General features: G+C 36.5%; 1 protein-coding gene across 2 annotated transcripts in view; it reads right to left on the bottom strand.

The window, feature by feature from the left end:
- LOC132101650 (UPF0606 protein KIAA1549-like) overlaps positions 1 to 23,962 on the bottom strand; it is a 50,657-nt gene that overhangs the window by 25,291 nt on the left and 1,404 nt on the right. For both annotated transcript variants that reach the window (XM_059506746.1, XM_059506749.1), the window contains exons 2-3: positions 23,532 to 23,697; positions 52 to 2,175 (exon numbers count right to left, since the gene is read on the bottom strand). In XM_059506746.1, coding sequence (XP_059362729.1) covers positions 52 to 2,175; positions 23,532 to 23,625 — 2,218 coding nt within the window. In that variant the 5' untranslated portion in view covers positions 23,626 to 23,697. The remainder of the gene's footprint in view (positions 1 to 51; positions 2,176 to 23,531; positions 23,698 to 23,962) is intronic.

Genomic DNA, 23,962 nt, shown 5'->3' with positions numbered 1-23,962 from the left:
TTGACTTTACCATCTTTCTGGTATATAAAGTTCATTTTTATTATGTCTTACCAACTCTAATCAAGTAGGTGTCAGATTTAGAGATGTTGCAGAGATATTTCCGGGCAGTGGTTGTTGGTAGGGTTGTGGATTGGGTTGTAACTGATGTGTCATTCACGGTAGTCACTGTTGTGTTGTTGGAGCTTGAGATAGTGAAAGGCGCCTCAGTAGTGTCATTATATAATTCTGGGGAGGATGTGGTTGTAAGGCTATCGCTATCAGTAACCATGGTGTCAGGTGTTGTTCCAGACACAAATCCTTCATCAGCCATTACCGTTGCAGAAGGGGTGGAGGTGATGTTGATGGTTGAGTCAGTTGTACTTTCAGAAATACTGATAAAGCTGGTTACTAAAACAGTGGGAAGTACACTACTAGGAAAGAGGGTCTCTGTTGGAAGTGAGGTGATAATCCATTGGCTGTTATTAACAGAAGACACGCCATCTGGTTCCTTGGTCACTGGAGGTGGGGTAGTCACCAGTAAGGAAGTGTTGTAAGGTATAAAAGGTGTTGTAGCCCAATCAGTGGTTGAGTTTATATCTCCCAATGAAGTTGAAGGGTCTATTGTTGGTGTGAACGACGGCTCCAAATATGGCAATGTAGTATCTGTTAAACTCGGTCCAACTTCAGAGGGATCCAAGATAGTGGTGTTAAAAGGTTCAAATCCAGAGATATCTGTTGAGGATTCCTCAGTCCAGGAACTGTTTCCTGTAGGCTGTAGATCTTCATCAAACAAAGCTGTCAGCATGTAACTTGGGTCAATGGTGTAGGTTCTAGTGCTCACAATATGAGTGGTGCCAATCGGAATGAAAGAGAAAACACTAGAGGTCGACTGATTGGCAGTGGGCTCTGGTGAGCTACCATTGTCCTTGGTCAATTGGATGGTGTAGTACTCTAAACTGTTCATGTCTGGTAAAAGAACATTGGTGGGTTGGACTGTAACAGTGCCTGGCCAGTCAGATGCAAACTCTGAGGTCTCATTGACAGACTGGTTCTGGTTTAAGACATCTGAAGTTGTCGAGAGAACGGGTAAAGAATGAACTCTGGTTGGCTGGATGGTTGAAATGGTGTGTCCATAGTCTGATGTCAAAATACTGGTGAAAACAGGAGGTCTTGACATGGTAAAGGGCACAATGGTTGTAAAACTCTGAAAAGTTGTAACCTGTTTGGTTAAGTCAGTGGTGGCTCCATTCAAGGTTGAATTGCTATTGAAACTGGAACTTTCAACAGGTTTGCTGGAGAAAAAATTAGTAACACTGGTAGAGGAGGGATACAAGTGTTTGCTGGAAAATGACATCACCATTCTTGTGGGGAACATGGTGTCATAGGTCTCTGAATTCGAGTCCTCAAAGTCATACACATCAGTGACTAGATTGCTAACTAGTGAATAGTCGTTGCCTTCAGATCCCATGAAGGACATTGTTTCTAGGTAATCTCCAGAGCCATACTCCACATCCATAGTGTTGGTTGGGAAAAGGTCTTCAGGAGGGCCCATAGTTGGTTCCATAGTTGGCTCAACAGACACTGAAGTCATTTGATGGTGTACAAAAACCACATGACTTGACTCCAACTGCTGATAGCCTAGATGGGTGTTGGAGTCATTGGTGGTTTGTAACTGGAGGTCTTGGATTCTGCTAGATGATTCCAATCTGTCTCCAAAAGGAACCGCAGAGTCACTGACTACCACAGTCCCATACTGAATCTGAGGGGATGGAACAGGAGGCTCATCTGGAGAATCTTCTCCAACTGAAGGCAAGCTAGATGGCACAGATGAACCTGTAGTCTGTGATATTTGAGGAGCTGGGCTGATAGCAGACCAAAATAAGGACACATTATGGGAGGTAGGCACTGGAGAATTGAGTTGTCGAGGCTGTCTGGAGAAACCTCTGGGGGTATATCCAACTTCCTTTACAGATGTTAAGGAAAGTAAAGGAGGTGTGGCAAGAGGCTCTGGGCTTGTGGCAGAGTTCAGGGAGTAAGCGAGTACTGATCCAGTGTTAACATTGTGATTGTAATTCTCTGTGGCTTTGGATGGATCCGAACTAGGTGAAAGATAAAATCCAGATGAGGAGGAGAATGCATTATGTAGCATTTCCACTGAAGACTCATTTGGCAGGTTTGGAGCCTCCAAAGGCCAGACTAAGGGAGACACAAAAGACAAAATCAAATAAAAGAAATTATCTAATGCAAACTTAAAAAGTAGCCACAAAACTACTGTATGTGGAAAACGGCTAAATGCACACAGCAATAGTGTTTTGTTGTAACTATAAATATTAGTGTACAATTCACAGATACACAATATTATTGTACTAATTTAATTATGTACTTAGTTTCATTGCTGGAAAGTGAACCAACTCCAGCGTAAGGCTTAAAGCAGCAGAATGTTTTTAATATTGCTGAATTTGTATTTAACATGATAAAAATGTATTAGAAACATTTTAAGTTACAAATCATAATGCTTACATTTCCTCAGTTATTCAAAAAGCAGCTAGAGAAAATGAGAAAAGAACATTTACATTACTGAAGAACATCATAACTGACTTATGAGAATTATTCACTTAAAAAATACTGATGTTATAATCAGTGAAGCTGAAAGGTGAATACACTGCACACGTCTGCGATGCAGTGTGTTACGGCTCCGACATGGCCATTAACAGCTGATCGTGGTCACTTTAGTCAATGCTTGTTTATTCCAGCTACACCGGGGCATGTTTCTGAAGAGTCCCAGTAGCGGCTACCCATGCTGCATCGTTATTTTTGACAGACAATAAATTTTAACAGTATAATAATAATAATCAGCTTGCTATCGCCAAGGTATCACCAACAGGTGATATCTCTGACTATTGATATATGATACTATCGTCTATTAGCACAACTCTAATATTTAAAAGAAGGTTTATTATAATTCAGTTGTATATAGCTATGGTAAGACACTGCTGTAACAAACTACCACAAACTCTTTGCATAAGCCTTAAACACATCTCCATTCACCCTTTAAACCAATGAGGTTAAGTAACTAGGAAAAATACTGATTTTGAATTGATTCTTGACCAATTAATGTCAACAAATTGTGTCAATCAAGCCACACCAGTAAATAGAGTGAAACACAAATGCAGAGTGAGACCACTGGACGTTATTTCACAGGGTTACATCAAAAGGTTTGAGTTCTGAGGACTTTCATCATGCCATTGCACCCAGATGCTTCAAGGCTTTTTCTCTTGCATAAGTTGCATTGTCGTGATTACCCAAGTCACAATCTCACACATGTGAGGGAGGTTTGGAATGTGCCAAGGCCACGAAACAGGAGAGTATTTAAATAATTAAGCGTGCTACTTTCAAGAAGGATTCTTGAAAGCAGTATCGTCCTGTCTGGTTTATATTCCACTACACTTTTATAAACTTTCCATTTGCATTGCTTTTTACGTAGGGTGCAGCAGTGTTTGGCTTGGTATTCAGAAGCAGATGCACTGTAATGAAATTACCTATTCTGAGATGAAGGATGGAAGGCAAAGGTTACAAGCTTCTTAATGTAGCATGAGTGAGCAATTCATGGCCAATTCAGATGAGACTTGTTTTCCCCAAGGAGGTTAGGTAAACTATTCCACCTCATTTATTTTGTCATTGTGCACTTTATGGATTTAAGACCTACTTATTCTTTCACAGTATTGTAAGGTAAATATGTCAATGACTGATCACAAATTTCATGGCAAAAAAATAATATTTTTAGCTCCATTTTTCACATATAGTGTGGGTTTACATCAATACACACCTGATTGTGTCATATAACATAACATTTCTAACAGTTGTGGGTTTTAGTGCTATGCTAAACACAAAACGCTATTCTCTCAAACCATCCACATAATATATCTTGACCCAGGTATCAATTTAAGATCATATTAGGAGGATTAGCAAGGTGGCATTATTTACAAGCCAACCATAAAACATGAAAGATAAAACTGTTTTCTGTTTTCAAACAGAAATTACAATGAACTGTGACTTGCTGATTTCAAAATCATAGAAGCTGAATAAACCAAAACACAGAAGATACTCAACTTTTAACATAAAAAAGGGTCCTTTATACCTTTTTAATGCTTCGTTCATGCTACCTTTTTTTGCCAAATAACATTCAGTGCAGCTCAAGGTTCAAAAGAGATTACACATGTAGACACCGTTATAAAACTCATAACTTGAATATGATTCACAGAAATAACAATCCCCCAGATTCAAAGCATAAGCCAGAAGGATTTGTGACTCAGCAATAACTGACATCACTCAGCCTTCTGAAGAATCTCCCCCAACACATGGACTTCATACAGACCCACAATTTTATATTTAGACTCCACAAAAAAAAGAAAATAACACATGGATGTCAGGGAGAACACGTCTTCATATAAACTGGCTCTGTCATCAAAAGAAACAGCGTTAGAGAAAGTTCCACAGCCTCAGCCAAGTCCTCTGACCACTTTAAAGAAGATGAATAAGGAAGAGAGAAATGGTTTTTGGCATCGATTATGTGATAGAATTTTTTATCAAATATAAATAAGACAACAACATTGTGCAAAAGAAACATCTTATTCTACATTAATCAGGTCAGTATGCTCTGTGTTTGGGCTTCTTCAGAGTAAATAGTTCTTTGATAGTCTATGAGGCTGTGTTACTCATCGCAACGCTCTGCGCCAAGTGTTTGAAGCCCCTATAAAGCAGGCGGCTGTGTAAAACAGATGATCAACTCAATAACAGAGAAAGAGTATGAAGCAGAATAAAGAGAAACAGTTGTTAGACTTTAACAATTACAGTGAGGAAAAAGTAGGTACTGCCTAAAAGACACCACAAACACTGACACTCAGTGATATTTATTTATATTTTTAAGTTATATTTTTGAGCTTTTTATTTCTTTATTATTTAGACAGGACAGTGGAGAGATGACCGGATAGTATTGGGTATAGAGAGGGGATCAGGATCTCTGGTCACTCTGGTCACCGCGAGCAAAGTTGCGATGTATATGTTGGCACACTAACCATGAGGCTATCAGTGCCACCAGCATTGTTTTTAATTAAAACTAAAACTATATGTAAAAAAAAAAAAAAAAAAAATTTTGTTCCAAAATACCTGAAATAAAATAAAATATAAAATCAGAATAAAAACGTAAGAAATGCTGCCTTGGTTGAAATAAAGTACTATAATGACTAAAATGGAAATAAATATATATTAAATAGAAATATTAAAAAAAACTACAGAAAAAAACGAAACTAAATTAAAATTAACTAAAGAACTAATTAAAATTAAAACTTTTTTTTCCTATGTTATCCGTTTTCTTTTAATTATATAATAAAAAAACAACTGTGTGTACTGTGTACGTACTGTTTTAGGCTAACTCAGACTTGTATATCATTGCTCTTTTGTTGGTTTTGTCCTCATTTGTAAGTCAATTTGGATAAAAGCATCTGCTAAATGACTAAATGTAAAAGTAATAGTTAGATTTAGTAGCTTTAAATTCCTTATTACTCAAACTTTCATACGATTAGGCCAGGTTTCACAGACATGGCTTAGACTAAGCCAGGATTAGGCCATAGTTCAATTAGAATATTTAAGTAATTTTTATTAACATGCCTTAGAAAAAACATTACTGGTGTTTAGGCATGGGCCGGTATGAGATTTTGACAGTATGATAACCTTAAGCAAAAATATCACGGTTTCACGGTATCACGGTTTTGTTGTTACAGCTCTGAAATGTTATTTTTAAATGACTGGGTGAAAAAAAAAATTCCCACTGGACACCATATATTTTGTTTTTGAGCAACATACAAAACATTAGAAACAGTAGAATTTGTTAATTGTTTTTCTTTGATTTGCTTACTAAAAATAAAAAAATAAAGACTGACATCTTTATTTAACCTAAATCTGTAATTACGGCTATTTAATTTTAGTTATATAATTCATATACATAACATTAATATCATTTCATATAATTTAGTTATATAATAATAATCATACACATCACTTGATTGAATAATAACCCAATTTGAAGCAAAAACAATGTTTGTCAAGCTTTGTGAAATTATACCACATAAACTTTTCAGAAGACAGTCAGCTTCCATCAGAAATTCATTCATATAAACCAATGCAATAAGGCAAAAAAACGTCTGGTTGCCAATCGCCTAAAGGCCAAAGTATTTTTCGGCCGTCCGCGCACCGTCGGCAATACATTATTTTTGTGCTCAAAAAGGCTGGCGCACAGCCGCGCACCCCGTGGATCTGGCACTGATATATTTTAAGATAAGTTAGTGTAAGTTTCTTTCAGTTAAAACAGCTCAGATTTACACTTTAGTCATGGACTAATCTTAAGCCTTGTTAAAAAGCTTAAAAAAGACCATCATTTTCATTAAATAAATGTTGAAAAGGACAATATTAGCCCAATTTATCTACATTTTTGAAAAGCCACACACACACACACAAAACCATTATAATCATGATAACTTTTCCTTACTTTATTTTTAAAAACATATTATGAATTTGGGACACACTAATTGTTATCTTGCTTACTATTATTTAGTATGCAAACTGGGACACAGCACACTGTCAACTCAGTAAACTCAAAAGAGTGTATTGATGTACAGCTCTAAATAAACCACAAACCTAGTGCAAAATGATATGGCATTTCAGCTGCATGATGGATGAAGCTCTTAAACTCACAGGAATCATCAATATCCACAGTTTGATGTATGAGTCTCTTTGAGAGGGATGAGAGATTCATTAATTAGTCTTACTGTGGCAATAAGTGGTTTAAATGACACACGGGTGAATGCTAATGTGTTCAACTATCTCATCCAAACATCAATTGCTGATCCACCATTTCTCAGGTCACTGAGCAAGACTAAAGCTAACGAACAGGACAGAAGAGGCACAGATTACTGCCTGACCTCTGACTTCATCAGATAAGTGCTTGGACATTTAGATTTCTATTCTCAGATCCCTATTCCCTCAGGAGCCATTCAATAAAACATTAAAGCCACAACCACCCATTTCTGTGCTAGGCCAATCAAAATGGATTGTTGACCCAGTTTTCAAAACACTACAACTGGAAGTCATTTAACACATCTATGATTGACAAGCAAAGAGGACTCTGTCGTAAGTCAAAATATAATTGTGTTGGTAATGGCATTTTAAATGTATCTTGCTAATTTCATACAGTAGCTCAAATGTTATGTATCCAAAATTCACATGGTCTTCATATCACATAATGCACCTGCATCGCTTCTGTAGAGAAAAACATATTAAAGCTAGACTTTATATAGCAATATAAATAGGCCTCTACGAGAAATATATTTTTACTTGAATAATAAATTACAAAAATGAATGAAAAACGCAGAGTTTTGGTTCATCTTTGTGCTGCGCGAAAGGAAACAGACATCAGAAAGCAGCATCGTATTTTTCTCTGCTTATTGGCTTATTTTACGCACAAAGATTTGATTTATGTGAATGTACACAAATAAAGGCAAACCTTTTACAATTCCGATTATCTTTATGAATAAAAGGAGAAGTTGCTTCTACTGTTAGAAGGAAAAAAGTCAAGTGATTGCGCTGGCGCCGCATGCACGCTTTGCTACTTTGACAATGCAGCCTGTTCATTATCATAATAAAATTCAGTCAAAGATTTGGAAAAAAACAACAACACACTGCTCAGTTTAAATATGTAATAAAATCTGTGCTGTTAAGTGTTATCACCGTGCCGCCGTGATGTTATGCAAAACATTTTGTTTGACGTGGATATTGGAACGCGAGTAAAGTAGGCTATAATAAATAATAATATGACATTCAAATACGTCACGAATATGGAAACATTTTATATTGTGTCGAATGAGAGAACCACCATTGTTTCAGTTTTGTTTGAATTCGTTTTGGCTTGTTGTTTATGTTGCTATAACTTCTTATAGGCTATTTTTTATTCTTGTTCTTTTTTAAATGGGCTACTGTTAATCGAAAGGATTTGTTGATGAATGAGGGGGAACAAAAAATAGCACAGCTATGTTTACAGAATTTATTTTAATGTTTGTAAACATTTCACATCGGCATTAGGCCTATTTCTGAATGAAATAATTAATTGCCACATTAATAGGCGACGTAGGTTTTTATTTTCTCTAAAAAACAAAAATATGTATATGCGTAGTGTAGCCTATTTTAACAATGCAGCAAACCTTTTTAAATATTTTGATAAATTACTGAAAATAAATAAATAAATGACTTTTTAAACCATTTAACTGATTGTATTAATTGGTTAAAATTCTTAGCGGTTAACCTTTAACCGGTTAAAATGAACATCCTTTGTTTTCATTCAAATGTTTGCATAACAGTTGCTCTGCACCCCTTTACCTAAATTCCCTACATCAGACTTAGGATCTTTACCTTCTTAAAGCTTGCATTCTGCAAGTGAACAGTGCATTATAGTACCATCCAAAAAGGCACAAAATCACTTTCACAGACTTTTACATTAACCGTTCCCTCCTGGTGACCTGCCAAACTTATACAGAGTCCTTAGACATCTTCAAGGAACGGCTAAAACATATCTCTTCCATCTTCATTTGTCATAAGAACATCACACAAAACTAACTAACCAAGTTTAGATTCATTTCCATTAATCAGTTCAAATGATCCATTTCAAAGAATGAATTAATTACTATACTATAACGCCTCAAATGTGAAAAACATGCCTGGATTAATATATGTATTAGTAGAATACGATGTCTGTATGATGAAGTCCACTTATATTTCTTTCAGTATGATATTTGAAACCAGTACTCTGTCAATATGTTCTTGTTGCGTTTTTGCTTTTTTCGAGTGAGCCTGATCAAACTAAATCATGTAAAATGGCACCAACAGAAACTGTAACATTCAAGCAAAGACAATAAAGTAATTCATGATGGAGTGACTTAATAATCCTGATTGAAAGACAAGTTCAATAATTAATTGTAAGAGGGTCACCTTCAGCCTAAATGAGCAGTGTTTATCTTGAGTAATGGCAGGCAGCCTCTCGCCCGACAGACGGGCAGCAGGGGAAATACCCTGACTCCACACAACAGTGCGGCAATGACTCCCTTTGCCACCTGGTACAGAAACACAACCGTGTAACGCATGAACAGTCTGGCAATTGTTAGAGCTATCGCTTTCACAGAGATCTACCCAAGAGATGTGTGTCAGACGCAAATGTAAATGTCAGTGAAACAATGCACATAGTGACTAATATCCACAAAAACTACTGGCAGTATTTAAAAGTGATGCATAACATATTTGCTACAAGTTTAAGTTAAACCAGCGGACATTTACAGCATAATATAAAACACAATTCATGCATAATGCTTAGATTAAAATAAAACAACAACCAAGGGAACCTATTAAGGGTGACAACAGAAATACATTCTGGATATATAAACAGACCAGAATTATTACGAAACAAAGCATTAAAAGTAGTCATGATTTCACAAAACTACATCTTATAGCAAAGATCTGTTATTTGAGTGTTATAATCTCATGAGGATCACAAAAACATGGACTTTCTATATGCATAAACTCCCTTATGCATGTTATGTTACGTAAAGGTTTCTGCATAAATGCTATTTAATTTATGGAAGTAAATACAAAACACAGTATGCTTACATGCCCTTAGGCCTTAAAGGGTTACTCCACCCCAAAATGAAAATTTTGTCATTAATCACTTACCCCTTTGTCATTCCAAACCCATAAAAGTAATTTCTGGACCTTGACAGTGTATTTTACTTGGCAGACTATGGGACAGTCACAAGCCTCCCAGTTTTCATCCAAAATATCTTAAATTGTGTTCCGAAGACGAACAAAGATTTTTGCGGGTTTGGGACAATATAGGTGTAAGTGATTAATTACAAAATTTTCATTTTGGGGTGAAGTATCCCTTTAAAATTATGCGAAAACCAGCCAGTAAAAGATTATTGTACATAAAAAATTAAGTGCACATAACACAATGGTTTAATTTGAAGTATATAATATAGAACTTCATCTGAAAGCTCAAGAAAAAAAAAACTGATTAACATTTATCAAAGGAAATACTTCTGAATTTGTTGTTTGCATGATGCTTGGTGTTAGAACTGTTGGAAAACATGTAAAAGGTGTTTAAAATACAAGCTATTTTTTTCAAACACAAAAGAACAGCGAGACGAAAAAATACAGAGACAGTGAGGTGCTTATCATCACAAAAGGAAACCGTGAGCTTCTACTCTATTTTGAGCTCTTCATGGCCACGCAGCTAATAAAATAACACTTATGACCGATTGACGACTTCCTTTATAAACAACAGATGAAGTGTGCTGCATGATGCTTTCAAAATAAAACACAAAGGGATCTAAAATTAAATGAAACTGGATTACGTTCGATGTCAGTATGTCTTTCTGTCTGTCTGTCTTTCTCTTTGTCTTTGTGAAAAGGATGACGTCTTAGGCTGAAACCACAAGGAGGCTTAAAATGAGATCAAACCCATATAAATGATTCAGTTTAGCACACCCAAATGTAATTTGGGCCTCCCTAAACTCCTGTCCAGTGGTAAGTGGGAGAAATAACCTAATAAACCCATCCCAAACAAAACCAAAAACAATTTGATCATCTGCCTAACAATCACAGACGCTGAATGATTTTTCACCAGAAAACACACTAAACAATGAGCCAGACAATATGATAAACATACACTGTTTGACATATGATAACCTCTTATTGTCAAATAATCAGTGCTAATGTTGTGAGGCCGATTCATTTGATAGCGTTACAAATAACTCTGTTTGAGGATCATTTCAGAAATGAGACTTGTTTTTTAAACTTACTTTTGTAAGTCAACTCACAAAAAAGTGCGATAAAATCGTGGTACCTTTATCATCACATTAAAATGGTACTTTGGCACAAATTTTACTTTTATTTAGCAAGGACACAATAAATTGATCAAACGTGACAGTGAAGACTTTTACATTGCTACAAAAGATTCCTTTTTTAACTTTATATCAGTCAAAGAATCTAAAAAAAAAAAGTGTCAGTTTCCTCAAAAAAATATAAAGCAGTGCAATTTTCAGTGATTATAGAGAATAAGAAATGTTTTTGAGCACCAAATCAGCATATAAGAGTGATTTCTGAAGGATCATGTGACACCGAGGACTGGAGTAATAATGCTGAAAATATAGCTTTGCATCAAAGAAATAAATTACATTTTAAAGTATATATATATATATATAAAAGTTATTTTAAATTATAATAATGGTTATACAATAATGGTACTATGATCAAATAAATACAGCTTTGTGAGCATATCAAAAACATTCAAAATATATTTTAAGTTTTGAATAAACAATAGTATGGAAATATGGTTAAAAAAAACGCAGCATTTTGTCCAAGAAACCATAGGAATACTATGATGGTGCTATGATAAAAGTAGTATGGTTTGTGTAAACCAGTAGATGACAATCTTTAATTTGTTAAACCGCTCAGCATCAACACACTTAGTAATTTATGGGATGTACCTGCAACTTTTACGGTAGAGCTACACAGTCTAATTTGAAACACACAAGAAGTCAGACCCCAAAGCCCCCCACCCCACCGCCATGATGTCATTTCCATCCATTTGCCAGGCTCATTCTAGGGAAAGTCTCATTTGCTGGTTGTTGCTATTCCAGAGAAAAAGGGTAAACGAGAGAAAAAAAGCCAAAGGAAAGGTCTTTGGTATTAATTCAAGCCCCTTTGCCCACACATGTTTCTGTTTTAAGCTGATCCCATTGCGTGACTGCCTCTGCCTAACGCTGGCACAGACTCCCCGTGCGCTGCCTAATCGAACAATCAGAGCGGAGTCTGTGCTGACATTTGTTTTACAACCCGAATTCCGGAAAAGTTGGGACGTTTTTTAAATTTTAATAGAATGAAAACTAAAAGACTTTCAAATCACATGAGCCAATATTTTATTCACAATAGAACATAGATAACATAGCAAATGTTTAAACTGAGAAAGTTTGCAATTTTATTCACAAAATGAGCTCATTTCAATTTTGATTTCTGCTACAGGTCTCAAAATAGTTGGGACGGGGCATGTTTACCATGATGTAGCATCTCCTTTTCTTTTCAAAACAGTTTGAAGACGTCTGGGCATTGAGGCTATGAGTTGCTGGAGTTTTGCTGTTGGAATTTGGTCCCATTCTTGCCTTTTATAGATTTCCAGCTGCTGAAGTGTTCGTGGTCATCTTTGACGTATTTTTCGTTTAATGATGCACCAAATGTTCTCTATAGGTGAAAGATCTGGACTGCAGGCAGGCCAGGTTAGCACCCGGACTCTTCTACGACGAAGCCATGCTGTTGTTATAGCTGCAGTATGTGGTTTTGCATTGTCCTGCTGAAATAAACAAGGCCTTCCCTGAAATAGACGTTGTTTGGAGGGAAGCATATGTTGCTCTAAAACCTTTATATACCTTTCAGCATTCACAGAGCCTTCCAAAACATGCAAGCTGCCCATACCGTATGCACTTATGCACCCCCATACCATCAGAGATGCTGGCTTTTGAACTGAACGCTGATAACATGCTGGAAGGTCTCCCTCCTCTTTAGCCCGGAGGACACGGCGTCCGTGATTTCCAACAAGAATGTCAAATTTGGACTCGTCTGACCATAAAACACTATTCCACTTTGAAATAGTCCATTTTAAATGAGCCTTGGCCCACAGGACACGACGGCGCTTCTGGACCATGTTCACATATGGCTTCCTTTTTGCATGATAGAGCTTTAGTTGGCATCTGCTGATGGCACGGCGGATTGTGTTTACCGACAGTGGTTTCTGAAAGTATTCCTGGGCCCATTTAGTAATGTCATTGACACAATCATGCCGATGAGTGATGCAGTGTCGTCTGAGAGCCCGAAGACCACGGGCATCCAATAAAGGTCTCCGGCCTGGTCCCTTACGCACAGAGATTTCTCCAGTTTCTCTGAATCTTTTGATGATGTTATGCACTGTAGATCATGAGATTTGAAAAGCCTTTGCAATTTGACGTTGAGGAACATTGTTTTTAAAGTTTTCCACAATTCTTTTACCCAGTCTTTCAAAGATTGGAGAGCCTCTGCCCATCTTTACTTCTGAGAGACTCTGCTTCTCTAAGACAAAGCTTTTATAGCTAAGCATGTTACAGACCTGATATCAATTAACTTAATTAATCACTAGATGTTCTCCCAGCTGAATCTTTTCAAAACTGCTTGCTTTTTTAGCCATTTGTTGCCCCCGTGCCAACTTTTTTGAGACCTGTAGCAGGCATTAAATTTTAAATGAGCTAATTAAGTGGATAAAAGTGTAAAATTTCTCAGTTTAAAAATTTTCTACGTTATCTATGTTCTATTGTGAATAAAATATTGGCTCATGTGATTTGAAATTCCTTTAGTTTTCATTTTATTACAATTTAAAAAACGTCCCAACTTTTCCGGAATTCGGGTTGTATCTCAGAATGCCTTTCTAGAGGGAAGACGCTGTTATTTCAGGAGGTTTCTCTTATATTACATTTACAAAATGCGGTATTGTGTACTGCATTCTTCAACGGTCTTGTTTGTAGTCTGTGCTTCTGCATATTTTTGTATACTTACAATCTCAATTTAAGCTGAGAATAATACCAATTTTAAAATGGAAATCCGATATTATATCCCCATCACTTTTAAAAGGAATATTTCACGTAAAACTCCTTTATTTATTTCTTTAATGACAAAGCTGAATTTTCAGCATTATTACTCTAATCTTCAGTGTCATATGAGCCTTCAGGAATCATTCTAATATGCAGACCTGGTGCTCAAGGTTGAAAACAATTGCTGCTCAATATTTTAGTGGAAACCTTGATCAGGATTTTTTGATGGAGAGAAAATTTAAAAGAACTGCATTTATTTGAAACCGGAATCTGTCCCTTTTAATCAATTTAATGCATCCTTTCGGTATAAAACAAGCTATTCCTTTCCTCCCCCACCAAAAAAACAACATTTAAATGAAAAAAGAGCAATGTGAGAGTGACATGAGGGATAGAATCGGCCCCTCTGACACTAAACAGAGCTCTGTTGTTTGTCTTATCAGCGGCTAAGTGCTCGGGACGACTGAAGTTTCCCATGTACAGCCATTGACTGAACTACTATGAAGTACAGACAAAAAAAATAATAAGCAGGAACAGCATAAACACAGCACACCAGTGGTTTCCCTCATGTCACAAACAGTCTTGCTATTGTAAGCATAAGCCTAAGACAATTTTCCAAAGTGAAAAAGTACTATTAGTCAAATTCACCTGAATTTAACATCTGGTGTTTTGGAGTAAAATCAGGCTGGGACGTGTTACCTAACACTGTCTCTTTCCATCGATCAGATTGAGGTCATGTCTGCTGATGATGAATCCATCTCTCCTGCACAGCATTCAGTGAATCTGACAATTTAAGAATGGCTCCCTATCAATTCAAGATTAAATTTAAATCTGATTGGCCACACAGAACATTGCATTTAATGTTGAAGAGGAATTTTCAACTATGAATTCTACTTGCTAATCAAACTAAAAAGCTATCATTTAAAAAGCCGCAAGTGAATTTAGGCATCATTTTAATGTATTGTATGAAAAATGTCACTTTTTAAAAAAATTTAATGAATACATTTAACTGTTAAATAATGAGCATTTAAAAAAAATTATTATTATAATAAATATATTATTATATATAATAATAGAAATTAGATATTATTTTACTATATTTTAATTAGTGCTGTCAAACAATTAATGGCTATTAATCGCATCCCAAATAAAAGTTTTTGTTTACATTATAAATGTGTGTACTGTGTATATTTATTATGTATATATAAATACACACACATACAGTATATATTTTGAAAATATTTACATGTATATATTTACATTTATATAATTTATGTTATCAATATATTGAATATATAAACATATTTTTCTGAAATATATACATGCATGTTTGTGTATTTATATATACATTGTAAATATACACAGTACACACACACACACACACATATTATGTAAACAAAAACTTTTATTTAGGATGTGATTAATCACGATTAATCGTTTGACAGCACTAATTTAAATTAAGGATAAGAATTTTTAATAGAGACCACACATACATGGGTATCTTTTAGCCATGACCTTTCAATGTTTTCAAGGACAGTTAAATTTTAATTTGAATTAGAAGTGGAATTTAAGGCATTGTCAAATCACTTCTGAATGGCGCACCTTGTTCCTGTGTGTTAATACACTTGAGACAAAGATCTGAACTTGAGTGCAAACTGGGTGCAGAAAAAACTGCCAGAGAGATGAGAACAAGAAAAAAAAAAAAAACTCTGAGACAGGGGAGGGGATGTAATGAGGAAGGTGGGGACACACTTTAACTCCTAACATTGGGATGGTCTCCAGAGAAGCAGACTTTTCCATAGCTGGCGTATTGTGTAATTCACTGGAGGACGCTCAAGTTCCCTGCACGTTCCCCTCCTATTCCCTCAGCCTTCTTCGAAAGACAGGAAGGCCAGGCCTGTAACTGGAGAGGCCCTGAAGACTGTGTCACTGTGAGGGCTTCGTGCTCGGGGCTGTTCTGAACTCACTGCGTAAACTTCTGGACCCTTCGACTCCTGTAGAGAGCAGAGAGTGAGAGAGAGACGCACCTCTCACACCGAAAATCCATCAAGCAAGAGCTTTTAGCAACTCTGTAAAACATGGTGCAAATTATAATGATTGTAAAAGGTTGAGAATGATGCTTTTATGGTATTATTGTTACTAAACTCTTAGTATTCATGATTCTTCAACAGCAAAATAGCAATACGAGTGTCCATGACCTTCACTCCCAGTCAAAAAACAATAAAAACAGCAATACAGTTAAATATTAAAATAAGTTTATTTTTATATTTTAAAATGAAATATATTCCTCTGATGCAAAGCTGCCTAATCGAACAATCAGAGCGGAGTCTAAATTTTTCAGCATCATTACTCCAGTCTTTGGTGTCACATGATCCTTCAGAAAGAATTATATTATGCTGATTTAGTGCTCAAGTAGTAATAATGGTTGTTACCATTACTTTCATTATTATCATCAATGTTGAAAACAATTTCTTACATGTTTTTTTTTATTTTTAAATAAGCTAATTTAATGAATTGAAAGTTCAAAAGAACAACATTTATTTGAAAAATCAACTAGGCCTGTTTAAAAAATAGCAACTTCATAAATGTTTTTACGGTTACTTTTGATAAATTCAATGTGTCCTTTCTGAATAAAAGTATTAATAGCATTATTTTAATCTTAAGCTACCATTCAAAAGTTTGGGGCATCACAAAAATGTTAAGCGTTTTAAACATTCAACATTTCCATCACAGGAATAAATGACGTTTAAAAGTATATTAAATTAATAAACGCACCTTTTAAATTGACATATTTCACAATATTACAGTTTTAACTGTACTTTTAAGCAAATAAATCCAGCCTTGGTGAACATAAGAGATTTATTTCAAAAACATTAAAACTAACGTAATTATTCCAAACTTTTGGTAGTGTATGAGATTTTTCAATACTCTAGAATCTACCATAAATTGCAATGGTTTTCGGAAATGTATGATTTAATCTATTTTATTAAATTTTACATTGATGAATTAATTCCCCATAAACGCCACTGTGCTCAGATGTAACCATCTGTTCAGAGTGAGATGGTCCAGACGTGTGCTGAACCGTACAGATATGTGAGCCCAGTGCAATCTGGGCATCCATGTCAGCCTTCTGTCATGCTGTCACAGTTACCTCAACTATAGTTCACAACACATTCACAACACTGGGACCACATTAGTCAATTATAATGGCCATGTGGGTGAATGTCACACATAGGTCCTCACATAAGACTAAACTACAGTAGAGCTGCAACTAACGATTATTTTTTCTGTCGACTAATCTAACGATTATTTTTTCGATTAGTCGACTACTCTAATGATTATTTTTCTGACTGTTTTTTTTTTTGATTAGCTAATGAATCCTTTGGATAACTTTACAAAAAAGTATTAGTACAACTTCTAATATAATATTTCAACCTTTATTCATTTTCAACCAATGTGGTTGAAGTTTTTACAGTATACAAAAATAAAGAGGCAAAGAAAATAATTTTACTATGGTAAATATGAGTTTACGATAGCGTTTATAATTAAACCACAGTAGCCACAAATTTACAGTTGTCTGAGACGTCATGAAATGTTCTTTAGCATCACAAATCATAAAATGTAGTCAGGAAACCATGGAAACCATGCTATGGTTTGGCATGGTTTCCAGAGATCTGGAGCTGATTCGGGGTAGCTCGGTGGTTTGTGACTGTTGTCTCGCGGCGCGCTGTCTTTTAAGGGGCCGTTCACATATTCACAACATCGTTATTTCCAATGTAGGCGCGCGGTATGCGTGCTCATAATGGAAGCGACGCGGTCGCGATGCGCACGCGAAAACAGGGGCGTCCGCACCGCATCAAGTTAAAAACATTTCAACTTTTCAGAATGCCGCAAGCGCACCGCGGGTCATGTGACAAGAACTAACTAATCAGCTTCATCCTTTCCCGTAACAACGTTGAAAGCTCAGCTAAGATGAGGGAACAGCTGATCATAGCTGTATATGGATTGCCATTTTGAAATAAATTTAGTAGCAGAGCTACTGCAAGCGATTTTTAGTGCTGCAAATCCATTTATCCTTTGCTTGAATTTCCACGTCTTCATGGAGAGAGCACGTCATTGTTGCTTAGCAACGGCAGACGCCCCAGGGGCGCAACTGCCCGAGCGCTTTCCATTCATACGCATGCGAATGCGTCGGACCGGAAACCCAAGCTCATGTGAAAAATTTCGCATTTCACTGCGTTCCAAAGTTCAAGTTTGGTGAACTCTGACCTGCGAATTCGCATCACGTGCAGATGTGGGACCAGCAGAAGATCGATACGTCACTGCGTGACCTCCCTGAACAGAAATTCAAAAATGAAGGAAGCGCTATATAACTTAAGCTGTAGCGCAGCGTCTTATTTTGTATAATACATATTTAAAAGATTATAAAAATTTAATAAAATAGAAGCTGCATGGTTCGCAGTGTCAGTGGAAACAGGAACAGATGTTACATCTGAATGAGGACGTTTTATAATTTTTTATTGCTTAGGGTGTATATATTTATATAGAGAGAGATACAGAGAGTACAATATAATAAGACGCTTTCGACGCCGTCGCAAAAGACAGTACAAGCACATATTAATCCATGTTGTGATAACTGAGGAGAGACCGTTTTATCTTGCTCCCGGCCATATTCGCAGCGGCGTCCGAAATAGTTTCGCACGTTTAAAGTCTAGTGTGACTGCAGCTTAACACGTGTTTGAAACCCGCGCCAACACAGACTTACTTTATTTTTTATTTTATCCTTACTTCAGCCGCTACGGGTGATCATACCAATAACTTGTAATCTTTACAAGAATATCATAATCATGCAATGAGCAAGTCTGCGTTTATTAGACACTTAATAATATCACATCAGTTTGAGCTTTTAGAATCGCCGAATCTGCTGCGGTCATTCAATCACATCTGCAGCAGATACCTGAACCAGGAAGTAACCAGTTAAACCGTAACACCGGAGAGCGCCAGGATGTTTTCCTCTGAGGTGCTCGTGCATCGCAGTTGTGCTGCCGTGATACACCATATCGGTTTTGCAAAGGGAACAAAGGGCCATTTTATTTGGCCTCTGTTTAAAGTATACCCATACTTTTGATAACAGTGGTCTCCGTTTTTGTGATAGAATGCAACTTTCTCCATTCCCAGTATGCCATTAAGCGAGATGTAAACAGTGTGACGCGTCGACGGATTTCACGCACGTTGACGGATTTTTGTAGTCGTCGTTGCAGCACTACAGTAAACAATAAAGAATTAGATGAATGTAACTCAGTATATAGATCTGTAGCGGAGGTCACAGTTGAATGGGTGGTCTAAAGTGGCCTGATTGAATTTTGATGTCGCTGACGCAAGCCCAGCACTATCTCACTCAGTTCCTTTGACTGAAAACTAAAATAGAGCCCTCTTATCTTTGAGTGTCAATTCAAATGAGTGCTCTACAGAACAAATGCTGAGAAATATGTGTTGACTACAAGTCTTTTTGGCTTTTAGGCTTTTCCACGCATACAAAAAAGTTCTGGTTTGGAAATGGTAGTTTAACAGTGCAATTTGTGTAAATAGTGAAAGAGCAGTGGCATTATTAGTCAGAAATGTTTATAAAATTTGTTTATATATATATTAGATAGATACGAATGGATCACATTTTCCATGATTTTGCATGGTCGATCTCTTTTTAAATTTTTTTTTAAGGAATTTAGAAAAGGGATGCAGTTCATTGAGTAATTTTTAATGTTAAACTGTATTTGTCACAATGCATTTATACAGACCATTCCTTAAATTAAAAAACAAAACAAAAAACTAAGCACACTGATAGATCTAATGTGCTTTTTGTGCTTGTTAATGCTGATTAATAAAAAAAAAACTATTTATAAAAAAATTATAATGCTCAGCACTGAGCTGTGATCTTTGCATTGTATTGAAAAACAGCTGGTTACACAAAACTGTACTTTTAAACAATGAAAAGACTTAAGATGTCTCTAAAAAATTCAAACTAAATAAATGTGTGAAACACCAAACAAGACTGCTTCTCTTCATGACATCATCTTTACTTTTTCTTACATTTTTCTGGCTGAAGAAGGGTACCCTGTCAAGATTGCATGCTAAAAACACTGTACTAGGACTTTTAGATTTTTTTGACGTCAATAAAGGCCATAAAATGAGAAGAACTGGTCTATGAATGTAAAATCTAGGGACTGTGGAAAACTACCTTGTTAAAGGGGTTTTACCCCTAAAAAAGGCCAAATTACTTGCAGATGTCTTAGAACAATGGTGCAGAAACAGCACTGCACACTTTCACTCCGACAAACTGTTTTGATTACAACTAATTAACATGAAAGAAAATATGTAAACAAACAGTAAAAGTCACAAAAATCGTATATTTACTGTACAGGATGCAAACCAAGCACGAAACCATAACTGAACATTATATTGAACATTAATTATCTTTGAATGGCTTTGAATTTGACACTCTTATGTTTACTTTATATGCAAGAAGTTACCTTTTACAGGAAATGACCTTGTCTACAAGCATATGGTCCAAACTAAACTAGTATCCTTTAAACACACACAAACTCCTCCTCGGCAATGCATGGGTTCACCATCAAAGAAACTGGTATCCAACCGTCCCAGTTTCTAAATGGGACTTTGTTCGCTTGTCCAGCAGCCAGTGGCCTCAGCATCCAGCTCCTGTGGCTTTTGATGGGTCTGGCGCATTGATCTGTTCCCAATCCCAGAGGCGATGAATAATGAATGCACACATTGTCATCCCTCACAGATAAGGTTTCACTTGTAAAAGTGGCAACACTTGTAATTAGCCAGGAGTTTTATGCTGAGCTCAACGGAATCCCAAAAACTCAACAACGTTCTTCAGGAGGCTCTGACAGCCGGTGTGAATTCTGTGAAAGAGCTTTTCAATTACAAAAATAACAAGTAGGGTTACACCTAGGGCTGGGCGATATATCTTACGATATGATCATGCGCATCTAGTCAGTAAATCTGGTTCCGTGATTACCGCAAAATCGCCATCACCTGCTTTCAAATGGAGCGGCATTAAATAGACAGACATAAATTTTCCTCCTGGCCGTTGTGTTCGAACTTTTTAGCAGCGAAAGTTCTCTTTCACGCTTTTAAAAACATTAATAAATATACTTTTAAAAATAAAGCATGTCCCAATATGCAAATGTCATGTAAAATGATTTTACTGCTTTGCACGGGACATTGGGTTTTTATGGAGAAACGAAAGCGCAGCGCTGCAAAAAGGGGGCGGAATGGGGCGCAATAATCATGTTATCTCGATTATTGTATTTTCATGATCATTGGAGGCCAAAATCGAAATTGAACCGTTTTTTTTTCAATTAATTGCACAGCCCTAGTACATCCACATCATTTAGATGCCAGTCAAATCAACACTCGAGGCTGTGAAAACTATGCCAAGGAAAGCTGTCTCTATATCACCCTTTGAGAGGGCTGGGAATTTAACCACAATTAAAAGAAATCATAATTTCTATACACAAGAATTATCTTAACTCACTGTCATTAACACACCTTACTGAGAATTTTTGGGCGGAGTTTGATGGCTCCGCCCACCACCGCTTCTGCTCAAAACCAGCAACAAAAGTTCAGAACACGAGAGGCACACAGTCAGCTCTCCACAGATCTGTTTAATGCCTTTGATGTTAATTATGACTAGCCTCTCCCATCATTATGTAGTGGGGGGAAAAAACTGTCTGACCTACATCACAGTGCCAAGATGAAGTATAAAAATGCAGAGCAATTTCAAAATGCATGTAGTCAGACTAAAACAGCTGTGAGCTAGCAGATGATGGAAGCATTTGAGACGATAAGCTGTAGTAATTATATTGCATCATATAAATGTGCCTGATATACGAGACCTGGTATTGGTGGTAATTGACTCCATACATAATTATAACCTTTGTATTGACTCATTGAACTAGACTAGACTGCTCCCATGACAAAAAATGTTTTACCTACATATTTTAAATAAAAAGTGCTGGGCCAACTTAACCCGATTCTCATGCTCTCCATCGTTCCCTAGCCTTTAAGGGTTTCTTATGTCTGGCTTTCTCAGATCACAAGAAGAAGGATTCTGTCTGAGTTTCAGAGAAGCCACAGAACTGATGAGATCCTTTCAGGTTCTGAATGTGACCGATCGAGACTGAATAAATAGTCACAACAGACTGACCCAGCTGGTTTCCACGTTTTGATGGGTTTAAATATGAGAGACGGTCCTGTCTTTAAGGGATTGTTCATCCAAAAATGAATTTACTCATCTCATGCTGTTTCAAAACTGCATGACTTTTTCTTCTGTGCTACTAAAATAAGGTATTTTGAGAAATGTCTATACCATTGAAGTTGTTCCAATAGTTCCATCTGATTTGTTTCCAAAGTTCATAAAAAAATATCTTCTTTTGTGCTCCTCAAAAAACAAAAAATTCATGCAGGAATGGATTGACACGTAGGAGAATAAATAATGGCAGAACCTTTATTTCATGGTGAGCTATCCCTTTAAGAATCAAAGAAGTGTATCACCGAAAATAAACACTATTCCACATAATTTCTTTTATGCAGCTCGCGATGTGCTGAAATGGATATAAATGGACTCTCCACGCTGCGCACTTCACTCAATTATATGCTCCTAATATATTGATTTTCAGCATGAACAGACGGGTAATAGGATGAAACACATAGCAGTCAAGTTTACTCTGAAAACTGATCTACAAGAATCTTCTTGAATGAATGATCAACACAATTTATTTAAAAATGAATGAGTTTGCACTAGGGAAAGCACTATAATATATAAATAAATTAAATTCCATCTATAGATTTCTTTCTACTAACAAAAGGCATCTAGCTGCATGATTTTTTCCCCCAGTAGCCTAGTTTTATGTTCTTATTTTGTCTTCATAGAGCGCTTTGATCCAAAAGTCCTCAACATGCAGGCAAGAGACAGTGTGCTCGATTTGTAATCTACCCTAAATTGTTATTCAAAATTATATTAATCCAGTACAGTTGTCTGTAAATGTAAGGGATTGCTTGGGTTTCAAGACAACGAGCTTGAGTCAGTGACATGGATTATGTAAATCAATTTAAAACCAACGCAGGCAAAGTCTTTCCTCATCATGTTGACAAACTGTAGAGGATCTGGTCTGCTTTTCAACTAAAGTGGACATTTTGAAGATAATTTCCAAAAACCTTAGAGGAGACTAGGCTAAGAAATGAGAGTTTCAAAGACTAAAAGACGCCTTAAAGCTTGGTTTAAAAAAAATGTTTTATGCACCTCAGAGCTACAGATTCTGAAAGATGAGTCTCTTACAGTTGAAAATTCAGCATAAGGCCTTAAATATTTACTTGAATTTTGTAAGCAAATACTTAAAGCAATTACATAGCCAAAAACATTGGTCAAATTACGGTTTGTTATCATTAAATAATTGACAGTAGGGGGGAAACTTTGTTAAATATGCAAATAATAAAATGAAACTAACTATACAGTATAATTTGAGCAGATTTATGATGGCAAAATAAACTAACCCTAAAATGGATGAAACCATGTGCTGTTGGTGTGGGTTTCCAATCAATATCCAATATCTAATCAAGGATAAATATGATTTGTGCAGACCGCGTGCTGTAAGTTTTGCCAAAATGTTTTAACTCTCTCCTCAAAACTTTGCATTGCGTTCCAGCAGTTTTAAACGTCTCCCACAAAAGGCGTAATTCCGTTCATCTTGACAATAAACTCCTGTTACCGGCTGCAGACTGATCACTCATGCCAAATGAACAGACCATGACATCACTTACCTGCAGCAGGTGAATCAGCGGTCACCATGGAGACGAACATCAGCAGCACGCACGCGGTGACCCGACTCCGTCCCTCCATCATTAGACCCTCCATTTAGTGAAATTCATGTTTTGTCCAAGGTGATCCGATGAGAGATTATCCGCGCGTTTAACTCGTAGCCGTGAACTGCAGCAGATGACAACAAACCCACTGTTATATAGGTCACATTTTCAGTCCTATTTATAGACCGACTTCATGAATACTCCCGTAACCAAATCTAACGATTTAAGCATAAACCGTACAAATAACATACTGCAAATTACTAGAAACCTAAATTTAAAACGCAGCTGGAGATTTTAACCGCTAAAGTGATTTGCCATGCTGACTGAGTGACTACAAGAGCTAGTGCAGAGCGTGGACCTCACGGCTCCTTTGTTCCTTAACTTGTCCG

The sequence above is a fragment of the Carassius carassius genome, chromosome 23, assembly GCF_963082965.1.
Source record: "Carassius carassius chromosome 23, fCarCar2.1, whole genome shotgun sequence".
NCBI classification, from domain to species: domain Eukaryota; kingdom Metazoa; phylum Chordata; class Actinopteri; order Cypriniformes; family Cyprinidae; genus Carassius; species Carassius carassius.
This window is presented reverse-complemented; position numbering and strand designations above follow the sequence as displayed.